A 21,886-nucleotide genomic window follows, 5' to 3' on the forward strand; every position below is an offset into this window, starting at 1 on the left:
AAAAGTTAGCACATTTGAGACTTACGTGTGCATAGAATTGATAGACAAAATTTGCACCATGTATAACTTCATTTTCTTAGTATGGGTTTTTCTACAGGTGAATCTTATCCACTTAGGTAGTAAGCAGACTTACTAGATTTAATCCTTTAAATTGCATGAGAGTTCTTTCATGACAAGAAAGATTCAAATAAAATTAAAATCCAAACACCTTGATGTCTAACAAAGGCTTTCTTTCCCTTGAGGTAGAAAAATTATTGCCCTCTTAGTTTTTTCCTTGTGGTTGTCTATAGTTTGATATGTTGTGCAATAAGTTAAAATTAATCTTTGTTTGCTAAAGTCTAATAGTGTGCGATACAGTAGACTCTTATTTCATATTATAGGTGGGACACTGTTCTAGCAATGGTGAAATTGTACCTCATACAGAGTGTTCACACCTGAATGAAAGTCACAGGCCAAAGAGAAACTAGTCTTGAAAATCTGTAAATAATGGTCTTGCTGCATAAAGAGAGTTTCTGACTTTGGTGAATCTGAAATGCGTTTTCATTTCAATTGAGAAAAACTTAGTGAGGACTCCTCCCTTTCTTGGGAAGGAAAAAAAATGTTTCTCCATCTTTGTTAAAAGCAGATATAAGTTTTTTGCATTAGATTCTTGCTTTACAATTTCCATTGAGCAAAGTTGTCTTTATTTCTTTGACATCTTGATGTGTTAATAGTTCGGATGAAGACAAATAGACTATTTGTATTATTTTGGACAAATAGACTATGCATTATTTTGTTTTATCTGGTGGTCTGGACATTATTTTGCTTTCTGTGGAGTCTTGCTTTTAATGCAGTACTTAAAATTTGTGGAATGGCTAAATCTTTTGAAATATAACTGACATTAATCCTCTTCTGATAATTTTTACCATTGGGCTATTCTGTTCATACAGTTTTAAACGTAGAGTAAACTTGTAGTTTGATAGTGTCAGAGGGAGTGCCAAAAGTGTAACTTCTTGAGAATGCCAATAAAAACCCTTAGCTGGAATAGCTGAATAATACTTGCATCATTTTCCTGGTAGTTTTACCAGTACTTGGATTCCCACATAGCCACTTGTCGGATGTTTTCCTGAAAATAAAGTGATCTTTGGTTAGTTCAAGGACACTATCAAAATAAAGTCCTTGCCAGTATCTTGAGTCATCACCATACCATGTTTCCGTTGTTAGGACGCTTTGTCTCATCATTTGATTTTGTTGCCAAAAACAGCAGGGAGATATCTTTTTGAAGGGCTGTGCAGTACATTTTGATATTTCCTATAAGCAAACATCTTCATTCCAGTAGAAACCTAGACACAATTCTTGTATTGGGGAAAATGGCTGTGATTTTACTAAGACTCTTCAAAGCAGAAATGCTACTGTTCAGCAAAGCAAAAAAGAGGTGAGGGACCGAAGTATATTCACACTAAAACAGAAAGCCTTAAGAGAAAGGGTTCATTTTAAAGATACGAAGGCAAAACACATGAGAATTACTCAAAAGGACATATGCGCATATGGGGATGTGCACGCGTGCACAGAGGTTTCACACAGTGAAAACCTCTCATGACAAATGCTTTGAGTTGTGTGTTAACCTGGGATTTGTAGAAATGCACACTTTAGTTTTACGCTTCAAATCTAAGCAGTTTTTTTAACATATTTTAAGTTGCTTTGGAGTGTTTCATTCATCCCCTTGCAGTGCTGCACAAGTTGCATCCACAGTCACACCACGAAAATTTTGAGATGGCTGAATTTAAACTAGGTGTTTTGAATGGAGGAATATGGTTTGAACTTTACACTTCAGTTGAGGTTTCCAAAAGTAGACAATAATTTGCTGATATTAATATCCTCACCCTGATCAGCAACATTAATTTCTGGGATTATGTGGGCTTCTGAGCTTCTCTGAATCCCAACAATTCATTTTTGTTCTATGCTCTGCTTGCAGGGAAGTTCACTTGTCTCAGTAATAATGATTTTCCACTTGTCTTGAACATTTGAATATTGCACTGGGCTTTTGTTGAATGGGGCAGAGAATGTAATAGTGTTTCTTCCTGGACACACAGTGTTCAGACTGCAAGGATAATAAAGAGCCTAGCTGTATTTCATTTATTTCTAATATGTTTGTATTCTGCCATCTACCACAAAAGTGAATATAGTAAAACCACAGTGAACTACATTTTAGTACAGTGTCACCCTTTGGTGACAAGGCCCACAAAGTACATGCATATGTTCTGTGGCTTCGATAAGTATGATAAAATCCAGTACTGTTTGTATTCCCATTTAGATAGTAGAGGTAGTTGTCACACTGACTTGTTGCAGAGTGTTTCTGATGAGTATGGAGGAGATTAAAGAGCAGGACAATACTTCCATTTTTACATTTTTACAGCTAGCTTCACTCTGATTGAGTTACTGGTTGCTATATCAAACAGTGAAATCGTAGATTATGATTGTGATAAGACACTGATATGAGTCACGCACATGATATTAATAACATTTCCTGAATCAAATTCAGGTTTGCAGCCATTTCCAATTACTCTGAACTTATTTCTGCAGATAATTGGCCACCAGTACCTATTTAGAGAGAAGACATTGTAAAGCTCTCAGTAATTTATACATAGTATGCAACTTCAGTGTTTCTGCTATGCTAGTTAATGGGTTTGCTTAATAATCTTGCACATTAGCAGGTTTTTTCCTCAGTGCATGTTTATAGGCAGTATTTCCAACTCTTCATTTCACTTCCCTCCAAATTACCTGTGACTCATGCATGAATCAAGACTGAAAACTTTGTTTTTGACTCCTCCTAAGTAAAGATTTCCACTAATTTTAACTTTCTCCATCAAAGCACAGGAGTAATAGTGACTTAGTAGAGTATTCTCAGAAATGAACAGTGACAACTATTTCAAATTATTGGAAAGTTGGTTAAAATACAGAATCCATAAAACCGAAAATCTGTTAGGTTTACTGAGTAGGGATCCTGCCTACAGGTTTCATGAAACTTGTATTTGTCTGAAGAACAGTGAGTTAAGACAGTATTTTAGGAAGTCAGGCATTTTTTCTTCACATAGCTACAGGGATAATTAGGTCTGTGGGTTTGCATTAGTTCACCTGTGTTCTTGCAGTAATTTGTATGTCTTTTTTGCTTTCTCACTAGAATATGCGATCTGGTCTGCAAAATTTTGTTGATACAGAAAAGCTGCTTTTGCTGATTCTTTGCCTTCCAAAACAGGGACAGAAGAGAGTAGGAGAGATTCAGAATCACAAATAAATTACCTGTCAAACTCTCATTTTTTCAGTGGGAGATGGGCACCTAACTGATCTACATGCTGTTGAAAATCTCCCTGTTTTTCATAAAATTCATTCTATTTGGCAGTAAGGCATTTTCCCCAGATGAACGTTTATTACAGATTGAACATCTGGGTTTTTTACCCATTATGTCTATTGGATCTTTGGTGTTTGTACAAAGTAATTTCTCAGTAGGCTGGTCTGGGCTGGATGCTTCATTGGGTCTTTGTCCAGATTTGTCCATGATGAAGTCCACCATAGCAAATGGATTTATGCCCAGGATCAGCATGCCCAGCTACCAAAATGATAAAAGTCAGAAAGTTAGCTTGGCTAAGGTGCACATCCTGGCTGTTTGAACAAGGCTTCATGTATTTCTCAGCAAGCTGAACCTGAATCCAGTAGCAAGTTTCCCAGATTCTTATGTGCTGGATTATGACAGACTGGGAATTTTCCAGTAGGTGCTAGAAAATTGAAAACTAATTTAAAAAAAAAATAGATTTTTGTACTATATATTTGTATATATGATTATATATATGCGTATATAATAATTATCATCACTCTAAATAGTTAAAGCTTGTTAGTATTTATGTAGTAATTCAAGCAGAACATTGATCCCTTATGTGGAAGGATTTTTTTGTTCCAATCGTTAATTTTAAGCTTTTCCCTACCTCTTATTTTGCTGTAGATTAAAGATGTGATTTAAAGTAGTTCATAGCTGTGTCATACCGCTGCATGTACTGCAGGTTTGGTATCTTGAAAAGGCTTCAGAGACAAACAGAAAATGCTGAGATACCTCCTCAAGGATTGTTTTTGATAAAATATTCTATAGCAGTACACTAAAGGATGAACATTTCAAATGACATCTGTAAATGTCACATTTTACCATGTGTTAAATAGATAAGGCAGTTCTGTCCATCTCTTTTTTGGGCTGTCTGGAGATTCTAGTAGATGGACCATCCTGAGCTTGCTTTTCAAAGATTATTTTTTCAGTACTAGGAGTGAGAACCAACGTTTTTAAAATGGTGTGCAGAAGGGAATACCTTGCACAGCCTATATAGCTGAATTAGAAGCTATTTGGAACACTAGCTTTAAGGCAGCACCTCACAAGTATTTTGAAAGTATGGACCACAGACATATTGTTCTTATGCTGTGTGCATTTCCATTTACAACAGTGCATATTTTCTGTATGGCCACTGCAGCAGTTGCGTAATTTAAAAAATTATACTTCATATTTGAGAAAGTATTTTAATAACATTCAACAAGTAGGAAAAAAGCAGAAAAAAGCAGCAATTGTTAGTGAACCAATAGGAACTTCATGGCCCAAAATTGGAAAAACATTATTTTTAATGAAAAAACGGTATATGTAAATAATATGCAGTAATATCTGCAATCTTTTTGCATCTTTAATATAATATGCCATAATAATGCCATATAGAAGCATGTAAAAGGCCAAAAGTGGTTTTCATTAAGAAGAAAACTTGTCTTCATATCTAGGCCCTCTAATTGTCTTTAATGTCGTTATCAGCCCACAGTTAGATGGCTCCAATGAAATCTTCATGCTGCAGTTAGAAGCTTTGAAAATGGCAGACTGCTGCAGGATGTGTTTCATAATAATTCTCCATTGATTTTTCCAGTAACATATAAAGTCAAATCTCAGCATGGTTTGAGTGCTGGGTGCTTTGAAGCAGCCTCCTAGCACTGAGAGGCTAAGGCAGTTGGAAGACTGCCAGGCTTGATCAGTCAGAAAAGCCTGAAGATGCAGCTCCATGTGTCCTCTACTCCTGAAGTGGGCTTACAAAGGTCCTGTTTCTGACCTTCCGTTCCTGCTCCAATACCACAATTCTTTTCTTTATTTTAATTATTTTGAAACGAGTTCAGAGGGCACAATTTAGGATGCAATTTTGAGGCTCATTAAGCTAATCCAAACTGGGCTGCCACAGTCTGTCCTTTTCCTCCTCCGCTTTGTAGTAGTACAATGAGCCAGTGCAGGAAACAGAACAGGCCAAAAAACCAAGTGCATTTTTTCTCAGGTTGTTTTTTGTGGGTGGGTTTTTTTTTTCCAGGATTATTTTTTGCATGCTTCAAGACCCTGAACTGGCTGTTTTACACAATCATACAAGGCACAAATGAGGAGACACAAATTCAGTCTGGCATGGAATTGCACACCGAGGCTGTGACAAACAACTTGCTAAAAACGGGGATATTTTGTGATGGCCTTGTTACCAAAAAAACGTATTCTCGAATTCTTAATTTCTCAGTCTTTAGTTCACATGCCACTTCATGTGCTTTACTTTCTTATGTAGTCTTTTTATGAGATACTCCGGACAAATTGAAGCATGACTTAGTCAAACATTAGGCTAGCTACAAGTTTATTTGGCTTGATACAGGTGAGATGTAACAACCTTAAGGGAAAAAAAAAAAGGGGGGGGGGGGGGGGGGGGCGGCAGTAAGGCAGAAAATATAATTTTCCAGACATCTGGAAGCTCTGGAAGCTTTAAAACCTGAGGCACTTGACATCCCAGCACAGGTTTCAGTGAGCAATCGTGTGCCAGCAGTTGGACGTTTCTCGCTGGAGACTCCTGTACTGTGGATTTTTCTGCTTGTGGCATATAGTCTGACTCAGTCTGACTTACGTTACTGGACATAATGTAGAAGGAAGTTTGTTCAGTTGGGCAACATTTGTACATGACATCTTCTAATCTGCTGTGGATTTCGTTATTTTAATTGCTTTTAAGATGGTCAAAACAGATAAAGGCTCTAATATATATTAAGGAAAAGATTGTAGCATTTGATTTTGGGGATAGTTCATTTAACTGTATGCTTATTCAGTTAAGAGGCTGCAGGTAGATTCTGTATTATGAAAGTCAAGTACCAAGTTCCTTTACTGTGTTAGAATAATGACTTTTCATTGTTCATACGCTCATTCATCCTATCCTAGAAAATGATACCTAAATTTGCATTCTGTGGCTCTGTTGAATCCTGCTTTAAATCACCACCAGGGTATTTGGAATTTGCTTCTGCATCTTTTCATTTACTTTACAGAACACTGAATATTAGTCAATGGGAGAATATTCCAATTTACTCCAATGGGAGTAAATAACTTTGTTAAATTTCTCATCTCCGGACATCATAACAGTGAATCATCTGATATTTCCCTATTTAATATTATTAAATGATTTAAACTCTTGCATCTAAGAATTGTTCAGTGAATTCTTACTTTAAACATACTCATCACCTGAGAAGGTTTTTGATCCATGATTGAACACCTGGTCAAGAAAACATCAATGTGTAGGACCCAGGGATCTTTTGCACCTAAGCCTAGTATTGTGATAGGTGCCACCCAGTAGCTCTGTGATTTCCCAGGACTGGTCAGTGGCAACAGCACTTAAAATAATCCCACCGCAGGCTGTGACATGCCAATTCCAATGGCAAACTTGTTTATACAGCCATACTGGGCACCGAATTAGGTAATTGGTCTGTCTCTAGTGTTTGAGAGCAAGCTTTCTGTTGTGAAACCACAGCCTTAATGACTTATAATTGTAAGTCCTTGAGTGGTTTTTGTTGTTTTTTTTTTCTCGGTGTACTTAGGCACACCAGTGAATGAGAGTTAATTCAGCCTCCTGAGACGTTCAGCTAGCTTGATGAGACAAAGTTGCTTTCTAGAAGATCAGATCAACACTAAACCACCACTTGGTTCAGTATGTCTTTCTGCATGTAAATGTGACCCAAAACTGAGACTGGTAAAACTGCAGTCTTCTACTGAAATCTTAACACTGAAATGTTAGAAAATGTCATGCAAAATCAAGCTGAAATTTCAACTATTTCTGTTTAAAGTGTCCAAGTGAAATATGCAAGCAGAATCCCATGGAAAAAGCTGTTTCTTGGCTTTAACAAAAAAAAAAGTGCAAAAATTAACAAACCCTCACCTTGTCTGAAGGTATTTATTTTAATCCAGATTTTTTTGTATAAAAGCAAATATATGAACTTAAAATTCTGAAATTAAATTTTAAAATAACACAAAAAAGCTAATAATTTTAGTAAAAATTTTTAATGAAGAATTACTGTTGGACAAAGTACTCCACCAGATTTCAGCCTGCTCTTTTTAAATTGAAAGCGTTTCTTTACAAAAAAAATATTGAACACAAAAGTTTCTTACTGGCCTTTCATAAAGTAGCAAAATAAACATACTGTTTGTATTAAGATTAAAAAAATAATTTTGTTGGTGTTAGAAAGGATTTAACATTTGCATATACCCATGTTACAATTGGAACATTTAGCACAGCTTTGATTTATGAATATTTGGATCAGTGTTTAACAGAATGTAGCCTCTTACTCTACTTTTGAAGAGCTGGAAAAACATTGCCCAAGAAGCTGAGTTTGTATTGCTCCTTGCCATCACATCTTTCACATAATTCCTGCAGTATTGTGAAAACTACAATTGAATTCCTGTCAGGAGTAGTTCTGTAGGTCTGGGAGCGCATATACACGATTACACTTCAAATTAGCATCATTTGTTTTGCAGCAAGTTCTGGTTGAAAAGAAAATTCCTTAGTGGAAAAAAATATTGACTTCTATAATGAAATAAATTATTTCAAATTTTTTTGTTGTTGTTGCCTCATTTTGGCTTGATTTAATAGTTCCCTTTTTGGAGGACAGCTTTGGATTCATGTTATACAGAACTCTTTCTGCAGTTGGATTGATTCAAGTAGAAGCAAGTCTGTCTAGATTAAATTGGAGGACTGAAGTTTTAATTTAAAACTTAAAAGAGAAACTTTATTAGACTAGAAGACATAATTTAGCAGTCTAGTATGCTTGTATGTGTGTCTTTCATTATATTTTCCATGTGAGATGAATATGTCAATTTACAAAATAATTTTCATAATGGTCAGAATTAAAGTCAATCTTATAACTCATATGCAAAACAAAATAAAATTGTTTTAGTTGAAGTGTTCAGTAGAACAATGTAGCAAACTTTGGTTAACCAAAAAAAAGCTTCTTCAGATAGCAATATGTCAAATAAATTTCTAAACTGTTGGAGACTCTTTGATGGAGTAGATGAAGTACTTAGAACAAAGCCAGAAAGAAACTATGCAGTGTTTTCTTCGTAATTCCAGTTTAAGCACAACAGAAAAAAAAATGGAATGTATTCCTTTTCTGTAGCTCAGTTTGTGTGGTAGGCAAGATTTTTATTTCCATGAAAATATTACTACTTTTTAGCAAAAGAAATAAAACTAGGTCACATGCCACGGTGATGGAGCAGATGTGATTGGCACTTTGATTCTGTGGTTTCACACTTGTGACTCTTTCCGTAATTTATGTAATGTGAAGAATGATCTCATGATTGGCTGAAGGGTTCTGATCAGAGTTAAGGAACGGCTATGCAGAAGGCTGGAAATTTTACTTCAATAGTGTCATTATATAACCATAATTAATATGAGAAGCTGGAAAAATTATGCAGATGTAGATGCTTTTGATCTAGAGCAGTTGCACTTCCAAAGATTATGTTGCCTACAGTTATTCTATTAATTAAAGAATTAGCCTGTAAAGTATCAGTAAAAGAAAATAAAACTGATAGAAATGTTTATAGTGACATTTGCACGTGCTTACATTTGTTATCACTGAAAACCCTTGAGAGATAAAGTGAAAATATAATGGAAAAATGCTGCCAATTGTTGTAAAACATCTCTCTCTGGGAAAATGCATTAATTATTGATCTAAAGTATTAGGTTGTATTTACCTTGATGGTTTTATTGCCTCTCGTTACGGAGTGAAAACTTTGAAAACTTGTCTCTACCATCTAAATACTTTTATCAGGAATGGAAAATAAATAAGAGTTACCTGCATAAGATTGCAGTGACCTCAGATGGGATTGCTTGCCAATTTTGAAAAGCAAATATTTTTATTTACCCTTGTTTTTATGATGTACTTCTCTGTGTGTGTTCCACAGGACATGCTATTTCCATGCCCTTTCACTAGATAGATACATGTGTCATATGCCCTGTTGAACTCAAGGGGTTGAGCTAGTAAAGTTACCTATCTCAACACATGAAAAGAAAGAATTAGCCACAGTTCCCTCGCTACTAGTGTAGCTTTCAACACCTTTTCTATGGTGTCTAGTATTGATAGGATATATAACTGTGAAAGGACGAGAAAATGCACTGAAGTGATATAAGAAGTAAACTATCATCTTGACATGTTTTTTCTAGCTATTGAAAACCTTTCCATATTGCAACTCATTCTGACAGTGAAACTGTAGAATTCCTCTGATTTAAGTACCATCTGGTTATGCTCAAAGCTTTAAAGCTATTATCTCAGCATAAAATTTCAGCGTCCTATACTTTTTTCTTCGCCAAACTATCCATTTTTAAGCCACAAATATTTTTCCAGTCCTTTCAGATTTTATCTAAAAGTATATTTTAACAGTATTTAAATAGTTCTTAAACAATAACAATTTATCTTGATAGATGACATGCTGTGTTTTTTCATTTTATTTTAATTAGCCATTGTGGAACCAAATTCCCTTTTGTTTTATTCCTTTGAATACTGTTTAATTATAGTTATCATGCCAAATATCTTAAAGGTTATTTTACCAATACAGTTTCATTTAACATAAGCCATGTGGAATCAATAGTCCTGTTTCCTAAAGTGAATGCTTGGAAAATCTTACATTCATATGTTAAGAGTACACATCCTTTCCTCATTAGTTGGAAAGTACAGGGATTTTGGCACAGGTTCTGTGTGGAAGCATTGTGCAGCTTTTATATGGATTTTGTTTTTAGCCTTTGATGACACTGTTTAGAATAGGAAGTATCTAATAAGTAAAGCATTTTGTCTAATGTGCTGCCAGTGTGTTTAATATATGCCTGGAGGTCTGAAACATTATCTTCTCCACTACAGTAATATGCATTTAATTCTCTGAAAGCAGAAGGTCGAACTTTTAAAAGGGACTCAAAGTACATTTTCAACTAAAATAATTTAAAACACATGGGATAGGGGACCAGAGTAATGTACAGTTGGTTTTTATGGTTTAATCATGATCATGTTAATGCACACCAGTAGCTAATTAAAGAAAACTTTTATTGTTCATTTTAAATGGGTTATGTAAAGAGTAAGAGAATTGATATAATACAGCCCAATGATAAATGTTACCATTACGTTTGCTAACAGCAAGCTGTGATATTGCTGTTCTTGACATCTTTAAAGTGTTTGCCCATTTATTCCATAATAAAGCAAAGAATCTTTTTAGAGTTGTTATACTGAGAGTCATTCCCTCTCATATCCCTATCCCGTTAGAGGAATACCTAAATGATTCCCAAGTTTATTACTAGGCATATTTTCAGGTTAACTGTGAAACTTGATTGGAAGGCTTGATGCTTACTGAGCTGAAATTGATGCAGGAAGTTCCAGTGGTACTTCTGCACCTTTATTTTGTGTACCCAGTTGTGTTATATAAAGCTGTCTTGCAAATCATTACTCACTTGTTCCAACCTTTATAATATACATGGTAAGAGCATACATAAGTCAAAGTTTCATTGTGGAACCGGGTGGCATGGAAAACTGTAATAGGATATGGTGTCTTGCACCTTTCGGGCACTGGTTCATATTCCATGCTGCTTAGTACTGAGCAGAAGTTACCATCTGACTGCTGTTCGGTGACCTGCATGAATTGATTTGGGGTCTCAGTAAAGTTTCTGTAGTCGAATGTCTGCATAACAGGAAATTCAGCAGTTGGGACCAATTAGCATCCTTGCAGTAGTCTTCACAGAGAAACTATAGTCTGAATGGGGATGCAGGCAGAGCTACTTTCTTATCTTCCTTGAGGTGCTTTACATAGACCAGCACATTTAATAAATACTTAATTATAAAAAGAGGCAGAAGAAAACAACTAGGCTTCAAGTCAAATCTATTTAGGTGTGAGAAGAGAGGATCCATTCAGAAACCAGAAGTACTATGCTTTCTCCCTCCACTCAGTCATACACATGCAATGCTTTTCTCCCTGGAAGATTATAAAACTAAAGTTGCTGGGGGAGGAGAACCTCAATCCATCCCACTCCTACCAGTTTGATGCCAGTGCCAGCAATAGATGCCCAGAGCCTGGAGAAGGATCACAGGTCAGCAGCAGAGCACCTGAAGAGCAGCACAAAGGAATTCCAGCCACTCCAGCCAGTAAGTCAGCTTCATTGGGGGCCCAGCTTAAATGCCTCTATGCAAACACACATAGCATGGGGAATAAACAAGAGGAGTTAGGGATGTGCGCACGCCTGCAGGGCTGCGTTCTTATCGGCATCACGGAGATGTGGTGAGATGGCTCCTATGACTGGAGTGTTGGAATGGAAGGATACTGACTCTTTAGGAAGGACAGGCAGGGGAGATGAGGAGGAGGTGTCACCCTATATGTCAATGACCAGCTGGAGTGCATGGAGCTCCACCTGGGGATGGGTGAGGAGGCAACCAAAAGCTTATGGGTCAGGATTAAAGGGAGGGCAGGGACAGGTGACATTATAGTGGGGGTCTGCTACAGGCCACCTGACCAGGAAGACCGAGTGGATGAGGCCCTCTATGGACAGATAGGAGCAGCCGCACATTCACAAGCTCTGGTCCTCATGGGGGACTTCAGCCACCGTGATATCTGTTGGAGGGCCAACACAGCAGGGCATAAGCAATCCAGGAGGTTCCTGGAATGCGTTGATGATAACTTTCTTCTCCAAGTGATAGGGGAGCCAACGAGGAGAGGTGCTATGCTGGACCTCGTTCTCACCAACAAGGAGGGGCTGGTGGGGAATGTGAAGCTCAAGGGCAGCCTTGGCTGCAGTGACCATGAAATGGTGGAGTTCAAGATCCTTAGGGCAGCCAGGAGGGCGCACAGCAAGCTCAGGAGTGATGCATCCCAACAAAGAGGAGGTTCAGCAAAAACACCAGGAGGCTTGCATGAATGAACAAGGAGCTCCTGGACAAACTCAAACACAAAAAGGAAGTCTACAGAGGGTGGAAGCAAGGACAAGTAGCCTAGAAGGAATACAGAGAAATTGTCCAAGCAGCCGGGGATCAGGTTAGGAAAGCTAAAGCCTTGCTAGAATTAAATCTGTCCAGTGACGTCAAGGGCAACAAGAAAAGCTTCTATAGGTATATCAGTGATAAAAGGAAGACTAGGGAAAATGTGGGCCCTCTCCAGAAGGAAATGGGAGACCTGGTTACCTGGGATATGGAGAAAGCTGAGGTACTCAACAACTTTTTTGCCCCAGTCTTCACCAGCAAGTGCTCAAGCCGCACCACCCTAGTCACAGAAGGCAAAGGGAGGGACTGGGAGAATGAAGAACCACCCACTGTAGGAGAAGATCAGGTTCAACACCATCTAAGGATCATGAAGGTGCACAAGTCCATGGGACCTGATGAGATCCATTTGCGGGTCCCAAGGGAACTGGCATATGAAGTTGCTATAAGCCACTATCTGTCATATTTGAGAAGTTGTGGCAGTCTGGTGAAGTTCCCACTGACTGGAAAAGGGGAAATATAACCCCCATTTTTAAAAAGGAAAAAAAGGAAGATGCGGGGAGCTACAGGCCAGTCAGTCTCACCTCTGTGCCCAGCAAGATCATGGAGCAGACCTCCTGGAAACTGTGCTGAGGCACATGGGAAATAAGGAGGTGATTGGTGACAGCCAACATGGCTTCACTAAAGGCAAATCCTGCCTGACAAATTTGGTGGCCTTCTACGACAGGGTTGCAGCGTCAGTGGATAAAGGGAAGAGCAACTGACGCCATCTCCCTGGACTTGTGCAAAGCATTTGACACTGTCCCACACGACATCCTTGTCTCTAAATTGGAGAGACATGGATTTGATGGACCACTGGGAGGATAAGGAATTGGCTGGACGGTTGCGCTCAGAGAGTTGCGGTCAACAACTTGATGTCCAAGTGGAGACCAGTGACAAGTGGTGTTCCTCAGGGGTCGGTATTGGGACCGGTGCTGTTTAACATCTTTGTCAGTGACATGGACAGTGGGATTGAGTGCACCCTCAGCGGCAAGTTTGCCAATGACACCAAGCTGTGTGGTGCGGTTGACAACGCTGGAGGGAAGGGATGCCATCCAGATGGACTTCGACAGGCTTGAGAGGTGGGCCCATGCAAACCTCATGAAGTTCAGCAAAGCCAAGTGCAAGGTCCTGCACATCGGTCAGGGCAATCCTAAGCACAAATACAGGCTGGGCAGAGAATGGACGGAGAGCAGCCTTGAGGAGAAGGACTTGGGGGTGTTGGTTGATGAGAAGCTCATCATGACCTGGAAATGTGCTCTTGCAGCCCAGAAAGCCAACCGTATCCTGGGCTGCATCAAAAGAAGTGTGGCCAGCAGGTTGAGGGAGGTGATTCTCCCCCTCTACTCCACTCTCGTGAGACCCCGCCTGGAGTACTGCATTCGGCTCTGGAGCCCCCAACATAAGAAGGACATGGACCTGTTGGAGCAAGTCCAGAGGAGGGCCACGAAGATGATCCGAGGGCTGGAGCACCTCTCCTGTGAAGACAGGCTGAGAGAGTTGGGGTTGTTCAGCCTGGAGAAGAGAAGTGTCTCTGGGGACACCTTATAGCAGCCTTCCAGTACCTGAAGGGGGCCTACAAGAAAGCTGGAGAGGGACTTTTTACAAGGGTACGTAGTAGTAGGACAAGGGGTAATGACTTTAAACTGAAACAGGGTAGATTTAGATTACATATAAGGAAGAAATTCTTTACTGTGAGGGTGATGGAACAGGATTTCCCAGAGAAGCTGTGGATGCCCCATCCCTGGAAGTGTTCAAGGCCAAGTTGGATGGGGCTTCGAGCAACCTGGTCTAGTGGAAGGCGTCACTGCCCATGGCAGGGGGGTTGGAACTAGATGATCTTTAAGGTCCCTTCCAACCCAAACCATTCTATGATCCTGTGATTATCATTTAGTGGATGATATTGTATTTTCAATCCCTCTAGCCAAGTCAAGCATAACCTAAATGGCAGGTAGCTGTAGAAATTTCTGCTGTATAGAGAACAAGAGAATACCATGTAGTACCCGTAAGAGCGTCATTCACTACAGAATCATGCTTTCTAAAAAGATTTTTCATCAGACTGAGCTGATGGCTATGGAGCAATTAAAAATTGCTGGGTTTAGCAGCATGTCGGTTTAGAAGTAGAAAAGGTGTCGAAGTAGAAGGTTTAGCACCTTCTACTTCGTCTCAGGCAGCATTTCCATGAAATGATGTGGCAAGACCTTTTCACAGCTCCATCCCTTCTGTCTTCTGCTTGCCCTCAATACATGAACAATAAAACCATCTATACCATTTTTGAAAGTGCCATCAGTGCACGGTATGGGCGAAGCACTTTATAGTTTACTGGACAGAAAGGCTGAGGTGTAAATAGCCTAGCTTTTCTAGCATACTGGGAGGAATCAGGATTTCTTGGCTCACAATGTAGTAATTCATTAAAATGGTCTCTAGTTATTTTTACAGAGGCTGCATTAAAAGTGGTATCACATTTACAAGTCAGTGATATAAGTCTGCCATAGAAATCAGCCGCAAGGAATTTTATTGGTTATTTGAAAAATATGTATGAGTGAATCTGAAAAGATTGTAACCAGAGCTGGCAAAAACCTTTTCAAAGAAAATCTCAGCTAGTTAATGGTTCTGTTTTAGGATTTCCTTTGTAATACTTTTTTTCTAGCATGTTCATTCCTTTAAAGAAAAGGAGAGGGGGTTGCTCCCTTTGTTTCATAAAGCACAATATAAAGGAACCTTTAAAAAACCTGCTTTTCTTTAACTCTCCCACAAGCCACAGTTTCTGCAGTATACGTAGAATCTATTAATATTACTCCATAAAGACCAAAGTTTGAAGAAATTCAGTAATTCACTGCCCTTCATTCCTGTAGTTAAGTTGCTAATAAATTTTGTAAGTACTTGTAATTCATCATTATATTTTTCAAGAGGAAGTTAAGGTATGGTTTGCCCTAGTTTATATCTCCCTTTTCAAAGATTCACTAGGGTGGAGAAGATAAAAAGAATTATCAAAGTAGATCCTGGAACAAAGAAATGAAATCATTGAGTCAATGTGCAGTGGTAGCCAAAAAAACCAAAAAAATATTGGACATCATCAGGATGGAGATTGAGAACAAGACAGAAGGCATCGTTTTACCGCTATATAAAACCATAGTGATCTGACTTCTTGAATACTGTGTAGAACGCTCAAGAAGTGCGTAGTTGAGTTACAGAAGTAGAGAAAGGAAGCTAAAATTATTAAAGGTGCTGGAGTAGCTGCTTTGTGAGGAGAAACTAAAAAGGCTGGGATTTCCCTGTCTGGAGAGGAGAAGGCTGAGGGGAGCTATGATCAAGGTTTACAAAGTCGTAGCAGCAGTGATAAAGCTGAATATGGACCTGAACATTCAAATCAAGCACTACAAAAGATCAGGGAAATGCAATGACACTAGTAGGAGACTGGTTTAAACCAAAGAAAAAAAAATTGGAACTTGCTGCCCCAGAAGGTTGTGGAGGCCAGACACTGTCAGCATGTTCAAAACGGAAGTGGATAAGTGGACGAATTCATGGACAAGAAGTCAAGAAATGGTTACTAAAATGACTACACAGGTGTGCACCACTGGCATCCCAAATGCAACAGCTATGGATGCTTGGGGAGTAGGAGAGGAAGATTGCAAGAAGTGGCCAGGGTCCACAGTGTCTCTCAGCAGAGTCTCCTCCTAGTGCTGTCAGAAACAGTGTACTGGGCTGGACGGGTCATGAATCTGATTGAGTTGAGCTTTTCTTATGTTAGTTCTTGTACGGAGCAGAGCAGAAACACTTCTTCTGGGCAGCACAGATGGAGGTGTTAGTTATGCTGTGGAAGCTATACAGGATGAATGCATGACTCTCAACTCCATATGAATCAGAAGAGTTGGCCATACATTATTAGTAGTAGTATTATTGAATTCTGCAGAGGATTTTTTCCAAATATTTTAGCATATGCTCCCCACCTTGTCCTCAAGCTCTTTGTAGGATTTCTGCTTGTTTCATGAGCAGTATTGGAAGTGTTTTCTTCGTGAAGCACCTCCTTGTCTTAGATATCTCTGTCTCTTGACCTGGTACTATGTGGTCCCTGGACACAGCCGTGCAACTTTTTGTTTCACTCTTGCATTTCCTGTGATAGAAGGGAAGTTCTTTTTACTGTTTATCCATGGTGTATGTTTTCTTTTTGAAATATTTCTATATGCAATGATTTCTCATGTGAAACCCTGTGAATGTCACAGCCAAGACCATATGTAGCTTTGGTGAGCCTTGGGAAGCTAAGAACTCGTACCGTATCACAGAGGCAGTCTTTAGTTAGTGCTGATATTTCCTTCAGCTTTGGTGTTTTATATAAGGCAGCTGTCACTTCCATGACTCTTAAGAAAAATACTTTTTCTACAACATAATATTTATACATTTCAGCTTACAACTTCCATTTAGTCTTTTTGTGATTTTGCAGTAGATTAACACTACATGCTATTTCATCTAATCACGGTAAAATATTTTAGTGCCAAAGAGGACTTTTTGAGCATCAGTGCTCAAAACTGGAAAACAACTCTGACTAGGCTTTTTATTTACATTGTATATTCCACAGAGATAGGGTTTTATATTAAGCCATAAATTTCTTGTAGATTCTTTAGAGAAAGAATCTAAATTAAATTAAAAAGAAAAAAGAAAGAAAAAAGTTGTTTAAGCCTAGAAGTCATTACTCCTTTTTTTTTTTCCTTCACATGTTCTTTTGGCACTTCATCTGTTGTGAGTCATCATTTCATTGGAACAGACACCTGCTGTGTTTTCATGAGTGATTACTGTGTTAAAGTTAACTTGGCAGATATTTTTTTATAATTCTCTTTTTTGACATGATGTTTATATAGTGATTGTTTGCTGCCACTGAAATGGAAATAGTTGGGATATGGATATCATAAGTTAATATAATATTTTCCTTTGCAGGTTTCCAAACAAGAGCAGAAAAAAATGGATGTGTCTGATGGAGGAACAGTTGAGACTTCTTCCCGTTATAGCGGGGCACAGGACAGTGGAATTGGCAGTGACAGTGTTAAGATCAGAATCGTTCAGATCGAGCAGCACAGTGGTACCAGCCAGCACCGCATTGCCCGTCCTTCCCGCCAGTCTTCCATCGTGAAGAATCTCAATTTCATTCCCTTTGACATTTTTGTTACAGCAAGTCGAATCTCCTTGATGACTTACTCGTGCACTGCTTTACCTAAATCAAAATCAGGACAAGATCAGAAAGATGGTGAGAAAGTAAGCAAAAGCTCCTTGAACCTTCCAGAAGCAGGCTCAGGTGGCAGCCATGACACCAAGAAGCCCAGTCAGCCATGCATTTCTTCCGTCACTGCAGACGATCTTTTGAACAGTAATGTACCCCTGTCTACTGGGAGAAGAACAGGTCTTTTGTCACTGGAAAGTCTGCATGCTTCCACAAGATCGTCTGCTCGACAAGCCCTAGGTATAACTATTGTTCGGCAGCCTGGTCGCAGGGGAACTGGGGACATAGAGCTGCAGCCGTTTCTCTACCTCGTTGTATCACAGCCCTCTGTGCTCCTGAGCTGCCACCACAGAAAGCAAAAGGTCGAAATATCAGTGTTCGATGCTGGTGTTAAAGGAGTAGCTTCAGACTACAAGTGTACAGGTAAGAGCATTTAACATTCACTCCTGGTTACAACTGCCAAAATAATTGCACTTCTCAAAGTTACTGGAGCGGTGGAGAGCAGCTGAGAGATTTCTAGGATGTTTTAAAAATCAAACGGTAAATATACATATTTTTAGGATTATACCCCACAGCTGAATCAAGTTAAGTGTGTAAAATGTTTGAAATTAATTAAGATGTAACCTTTTAGCAACCAGTTCTTCCTGTTCCTCGGTATTACTTTCTCATTACCAGATTGCAATAGGGATTGTTGCATTACTTTAACTTCTCAATGTTTTCTAAGGAAGTAAGATTTTTAAGCCAAGCTAATTTCATAAAAAGCATTTTTTTATGACTGAATATCACAATATTTTCCTATATTAGCCTACTGATAAAATTTAAAGGTAAACATTGTAGAAGCACCTGGTGTTTTGATCATAAACTGTAACAAAATTGTAGTGATCTTCCAGATGACTTCTAATGATGTCATGTATTTTAAGTTTTCATTCAGCTGAGTAATAGGGTTTTGCAAGAATTTCCTTCTCTTAATGAATGGCTTTTTTTTTTGTTCATATGCAAAGCTTATAGTATCAGAATAACTGTTCAGAAGAAAATATTCTGAAAATTTCTTTTTCTGTCTTATCTGTACTGCTGAAGAGAGAAATCAAATGATTGCAATTCATTTGTCTGACAGCCAGTACTGGGTGTAAGAATTCAAAGAGATGGATCATTACAGAGTATTAGCCAAAAAAAGTGTAAATGACAGTGCAGAGATCTGCTGAACGCGCAGCCAGAAAAGTGTGGGGTTTTAAATTGTTCACTGAATGAGAGCTGTAGGTGAAAAACATTGCTAGTTTTTTGTTGCCAGAGTTCATACAGCACACTAGTTGGGAAAAGTAGTATACGGTTTTTGTACAGCTATACCGAATCTTTGCTGAATGAGATGGTATCTTTTGAAAATTGGCATTAGAATAATGTGCTTATCAAAAGACTAAAAATTCTATTTTTAATAGATCTTAACTTTTTTCAGAAATCTGGTGGAACTTTTAAGAGGGATTAAACAGTGAGGAAGATTAGACGATGGAAAAAAGATACTTAAAACAGGGAGAAGATTCGTTCTCTGCCATATTTTCTTTCATCATTCTTCCATTTTCATCTTTTTTGCTGTTGCTGTCCTGTCTTGAAATAAACAGAGCTGTGACATGAATTTGATTTACTCCAGATTCCCATGTATGTTTGTTAAATACTACATAAAAGGTGGTCATTGTAGCAATTAATATGAAAAGAATTAACAAATCAATCAACAAAGCAAAGCTTGAAGGAAAGTTGGAGTAGTTGTAAGTTAAAGGTCACAACTTCATTAACTTAGCGTTTTGGAAAGATGTGATAGGACTTCTTCATTTCTCATATCTGAGGCATTCAAGTGTGTCCTTGTCCAAGCTGCTACCACATTACCAAGAAACTGGGCAAAGTTCTTTCCATTCTGCTCCTACAATTAACTTCTGAAGTCTTTCACCATCTTCATATCTATGGGAGCAATTCTAGAAAACACAAGCTGTAATAAAGTCTTCTTACAAATTGGAAGTGGATCAGAGAGCACAGAAGCATGGCAAGAAGTTTAAATAATAAAGATAGTAGGAACATACAGCCTGAGAGCTTCTCAGTCACCAGCAGTTGTTCAGTGAGACCCAAAGGGGTCGTCTTGGAGGACCAAAGACTAGCCCTACGTGGGTCTTACCCTTTTCTTTGGCTTTTTGTGTCTGTGTCAGGCAAAGGTAAAAGAGTGTGGAGGCAGGAGTCAGACATTACGTGAAGGCAGAAATTCTGGTCTCATCCTGCTGCCTTTGTGGGCAGTAGTAAGTACCTTACTCAAGTATCAGACAGAATCCTGTGCTTGCTACCAAAGCATTAGGGCTCTTTTCAAAAGAGTTTGAGAGGTGGGTGCCAAAGTTCTAGTGCCTAAAAACACCATCCTAAATGTATTAATAAGTTAATAAAACTAACTTACACTCAAGTCACGCAGTAATTCACGCAGCAAAATAGGTAGTAGAAAGTTTTTATTGCCTCTTGTTTAGGAAGACCTGCTGTGCTTGTAATTGCATCATTCAGGATTAATGTTGTCATACCACTATAGTAATGTATTAGTTTTGGAAATTTCTATTTTTCATTTCTAGCATGCGTATTTGAGGGGAAACAGCCATGAACTATGTGTAATATGCATATGTGTGTGTGTATACATATACACATAAGCTCTATATATTTCATATCATATAATACAGCATCAGGAGCTTTGCATGGCATTTTCTGTGCTGCTGCAGTCTATTTCATCAATCACGCCAATTTTTCTTGACATTGTGACTATTGGCTGACAGTTTTATCTGAAAGAGATGTATCATCCAAATGAAGAAGAATATAAAGTTTATTTGAAAGAAATAATTTAGCTTCTCTCCCTCTGTATAATAGGTATGCACTAAATCCTCTATTTCTCTGTATATCAAGGACTGGAGGGTGGGAAGAGGGCATAAATTATGTTTAATTTACAGTGAATGTTGCTAAAGAATATTTCCAGTTAGACTCTCTAGAAGACTGCTCTTCTTGTGTCTATATGTATGCATGCAACTATCTCTCCGTTATCTCAGGTACGATGGGAAGAGGACACAAGCTAAACATAAAAGATATATTTTAACTAGATTATAAGAACTGATGGAGCATATTCCCCCTTAAAAAAAAACATTTAAACAGTGGGACTAGGCAGGCAGGCCTGATGAAAACATTGTGTGTATTACATCGCATGATGAAGATAGGCAACAGCACAGCAGCAGCTCAGAAAGTCGGGCCTATAACATAGCAAATTTCAACACAACCTAAAAAATTGAGACTTGTCTGGGCAAAAGGAAAAATACATGATGTTTGTTAAAAAGTTTTATTGGTACTCCTATGGGGGTGGTTTCTTATTACTTATATTAATATGGTTAAGCTTACAAAGTTAAGCTATATATGAAATACGTAAATTAGATCCAAAACCTGCTAATAAAAACTCTGCCATTTCAAATCATCATTGTGTATATATATATGCACCATATACGCTGCATAAGAATATTTTAGGAATGTTTTAAAGCATTTGGAAAATTGTTTTGAATCAATTTTGTTTAATTCGGAAGACTTGACTACTGTTAGTTGAACGGCAGTAGATTCAGGTCTTATGAAATACTGTGCTATTTCTTACAGCTTTTGTAAAAGAAAAAAATCTACAGTTCTGAAACAACTCTCAAGTCTTGCAAGGCAGAAGCAAATACAAAATTCTACTGTGAAAGTAGGAAGGTCGTCTTTTTTGATGGATGTTAGTTCCAAAAAAAATTTTAGGATAAAGAAAAGCTGGTAATAGTTTGGACCTAGTTATGTTTCCCATCCCTCACCTCCCATTATTGTATTTCTAAGAAATATATTGTTCAGCTGTCAATCAACAAAGAATACTCTAGGATTTGGAACTGCTTCTAACAGGTAGTCTGATGAGAGTCTGTTTTATGAAGCTTTGAATGAAATATGGAATTTATCCTGTAAAACTGCACCAGCATGAATTTTGAAGATGATAATAGTTAGTCCTGGGCTGGTGACAAAACTAAGCTCACTGCCTTGTGGTGGTTTGCTGCTTTGAACATGTGTAGAAATGAAGTTTTTAATACTGTTATGAAGCCACATATATTTTATTTGGGACAAGGGTTTTGTTCTTATTTTTAAAAGATTTCAAGTTAATAGAGCTTAAAATTCAGGATCTTGCACATGAAGCTATCACTCTCTTTTTGTGAGAGAGAGTATTGCACAGTAGCCGAACACCAAACGTCATCCAAAGAACTTGGCTTCTCTGTCACTAGCTGTGCTATTTTTTGCTTACTTTCTGAAACATGAAAGAAATAAGAACTTCAGAATAAAATA

General features: G+C 38.2%; 1 protein-coding gene across 10 annotated transcripts in view; it reads left to right on the forward strand.

The window, feature by feature from the left end:
• The window catches only part of VPS13B (vacuolar protein sorting 13 homolog B), a 491,276-nt gene that overhangs the window by 355,142 nt on the left and 114,248 nt on the right, over positions 1-21,886 (forward strand). For all 10 annotated transcript variants that reach the window (XM_075495027.1, XM_075495031.1, XM_075495030.1 and 7 more), the window contains one exon: positions 17,254-17,956. In XM_075495027.1, coding sequence (XP_075351142.1) covers positions 17,254-17,956 — 703 coding nt within the window. The remainder of the gene's footprint in view (positions 1-17,253; positions 17,957-21,886) is intronic.

Source organism: Mycteria americana, chromosome 2 (genome assembly GCF_035582795.1).
Source record: "Mycteria americana isolate JAX WOST 10 ecotype Jacksonville Zoo and Gardens chromosome 2, USCA_MyAme_1.0, whole genome shotgun sequence".
Classification (NCBI taxonomy): domain Eukaryota; kingdom Metazoa; phylum Chordata; class Aves; order Ciconiiformes; family Ciconiidae; genus Mycteria; species Mycteria americana.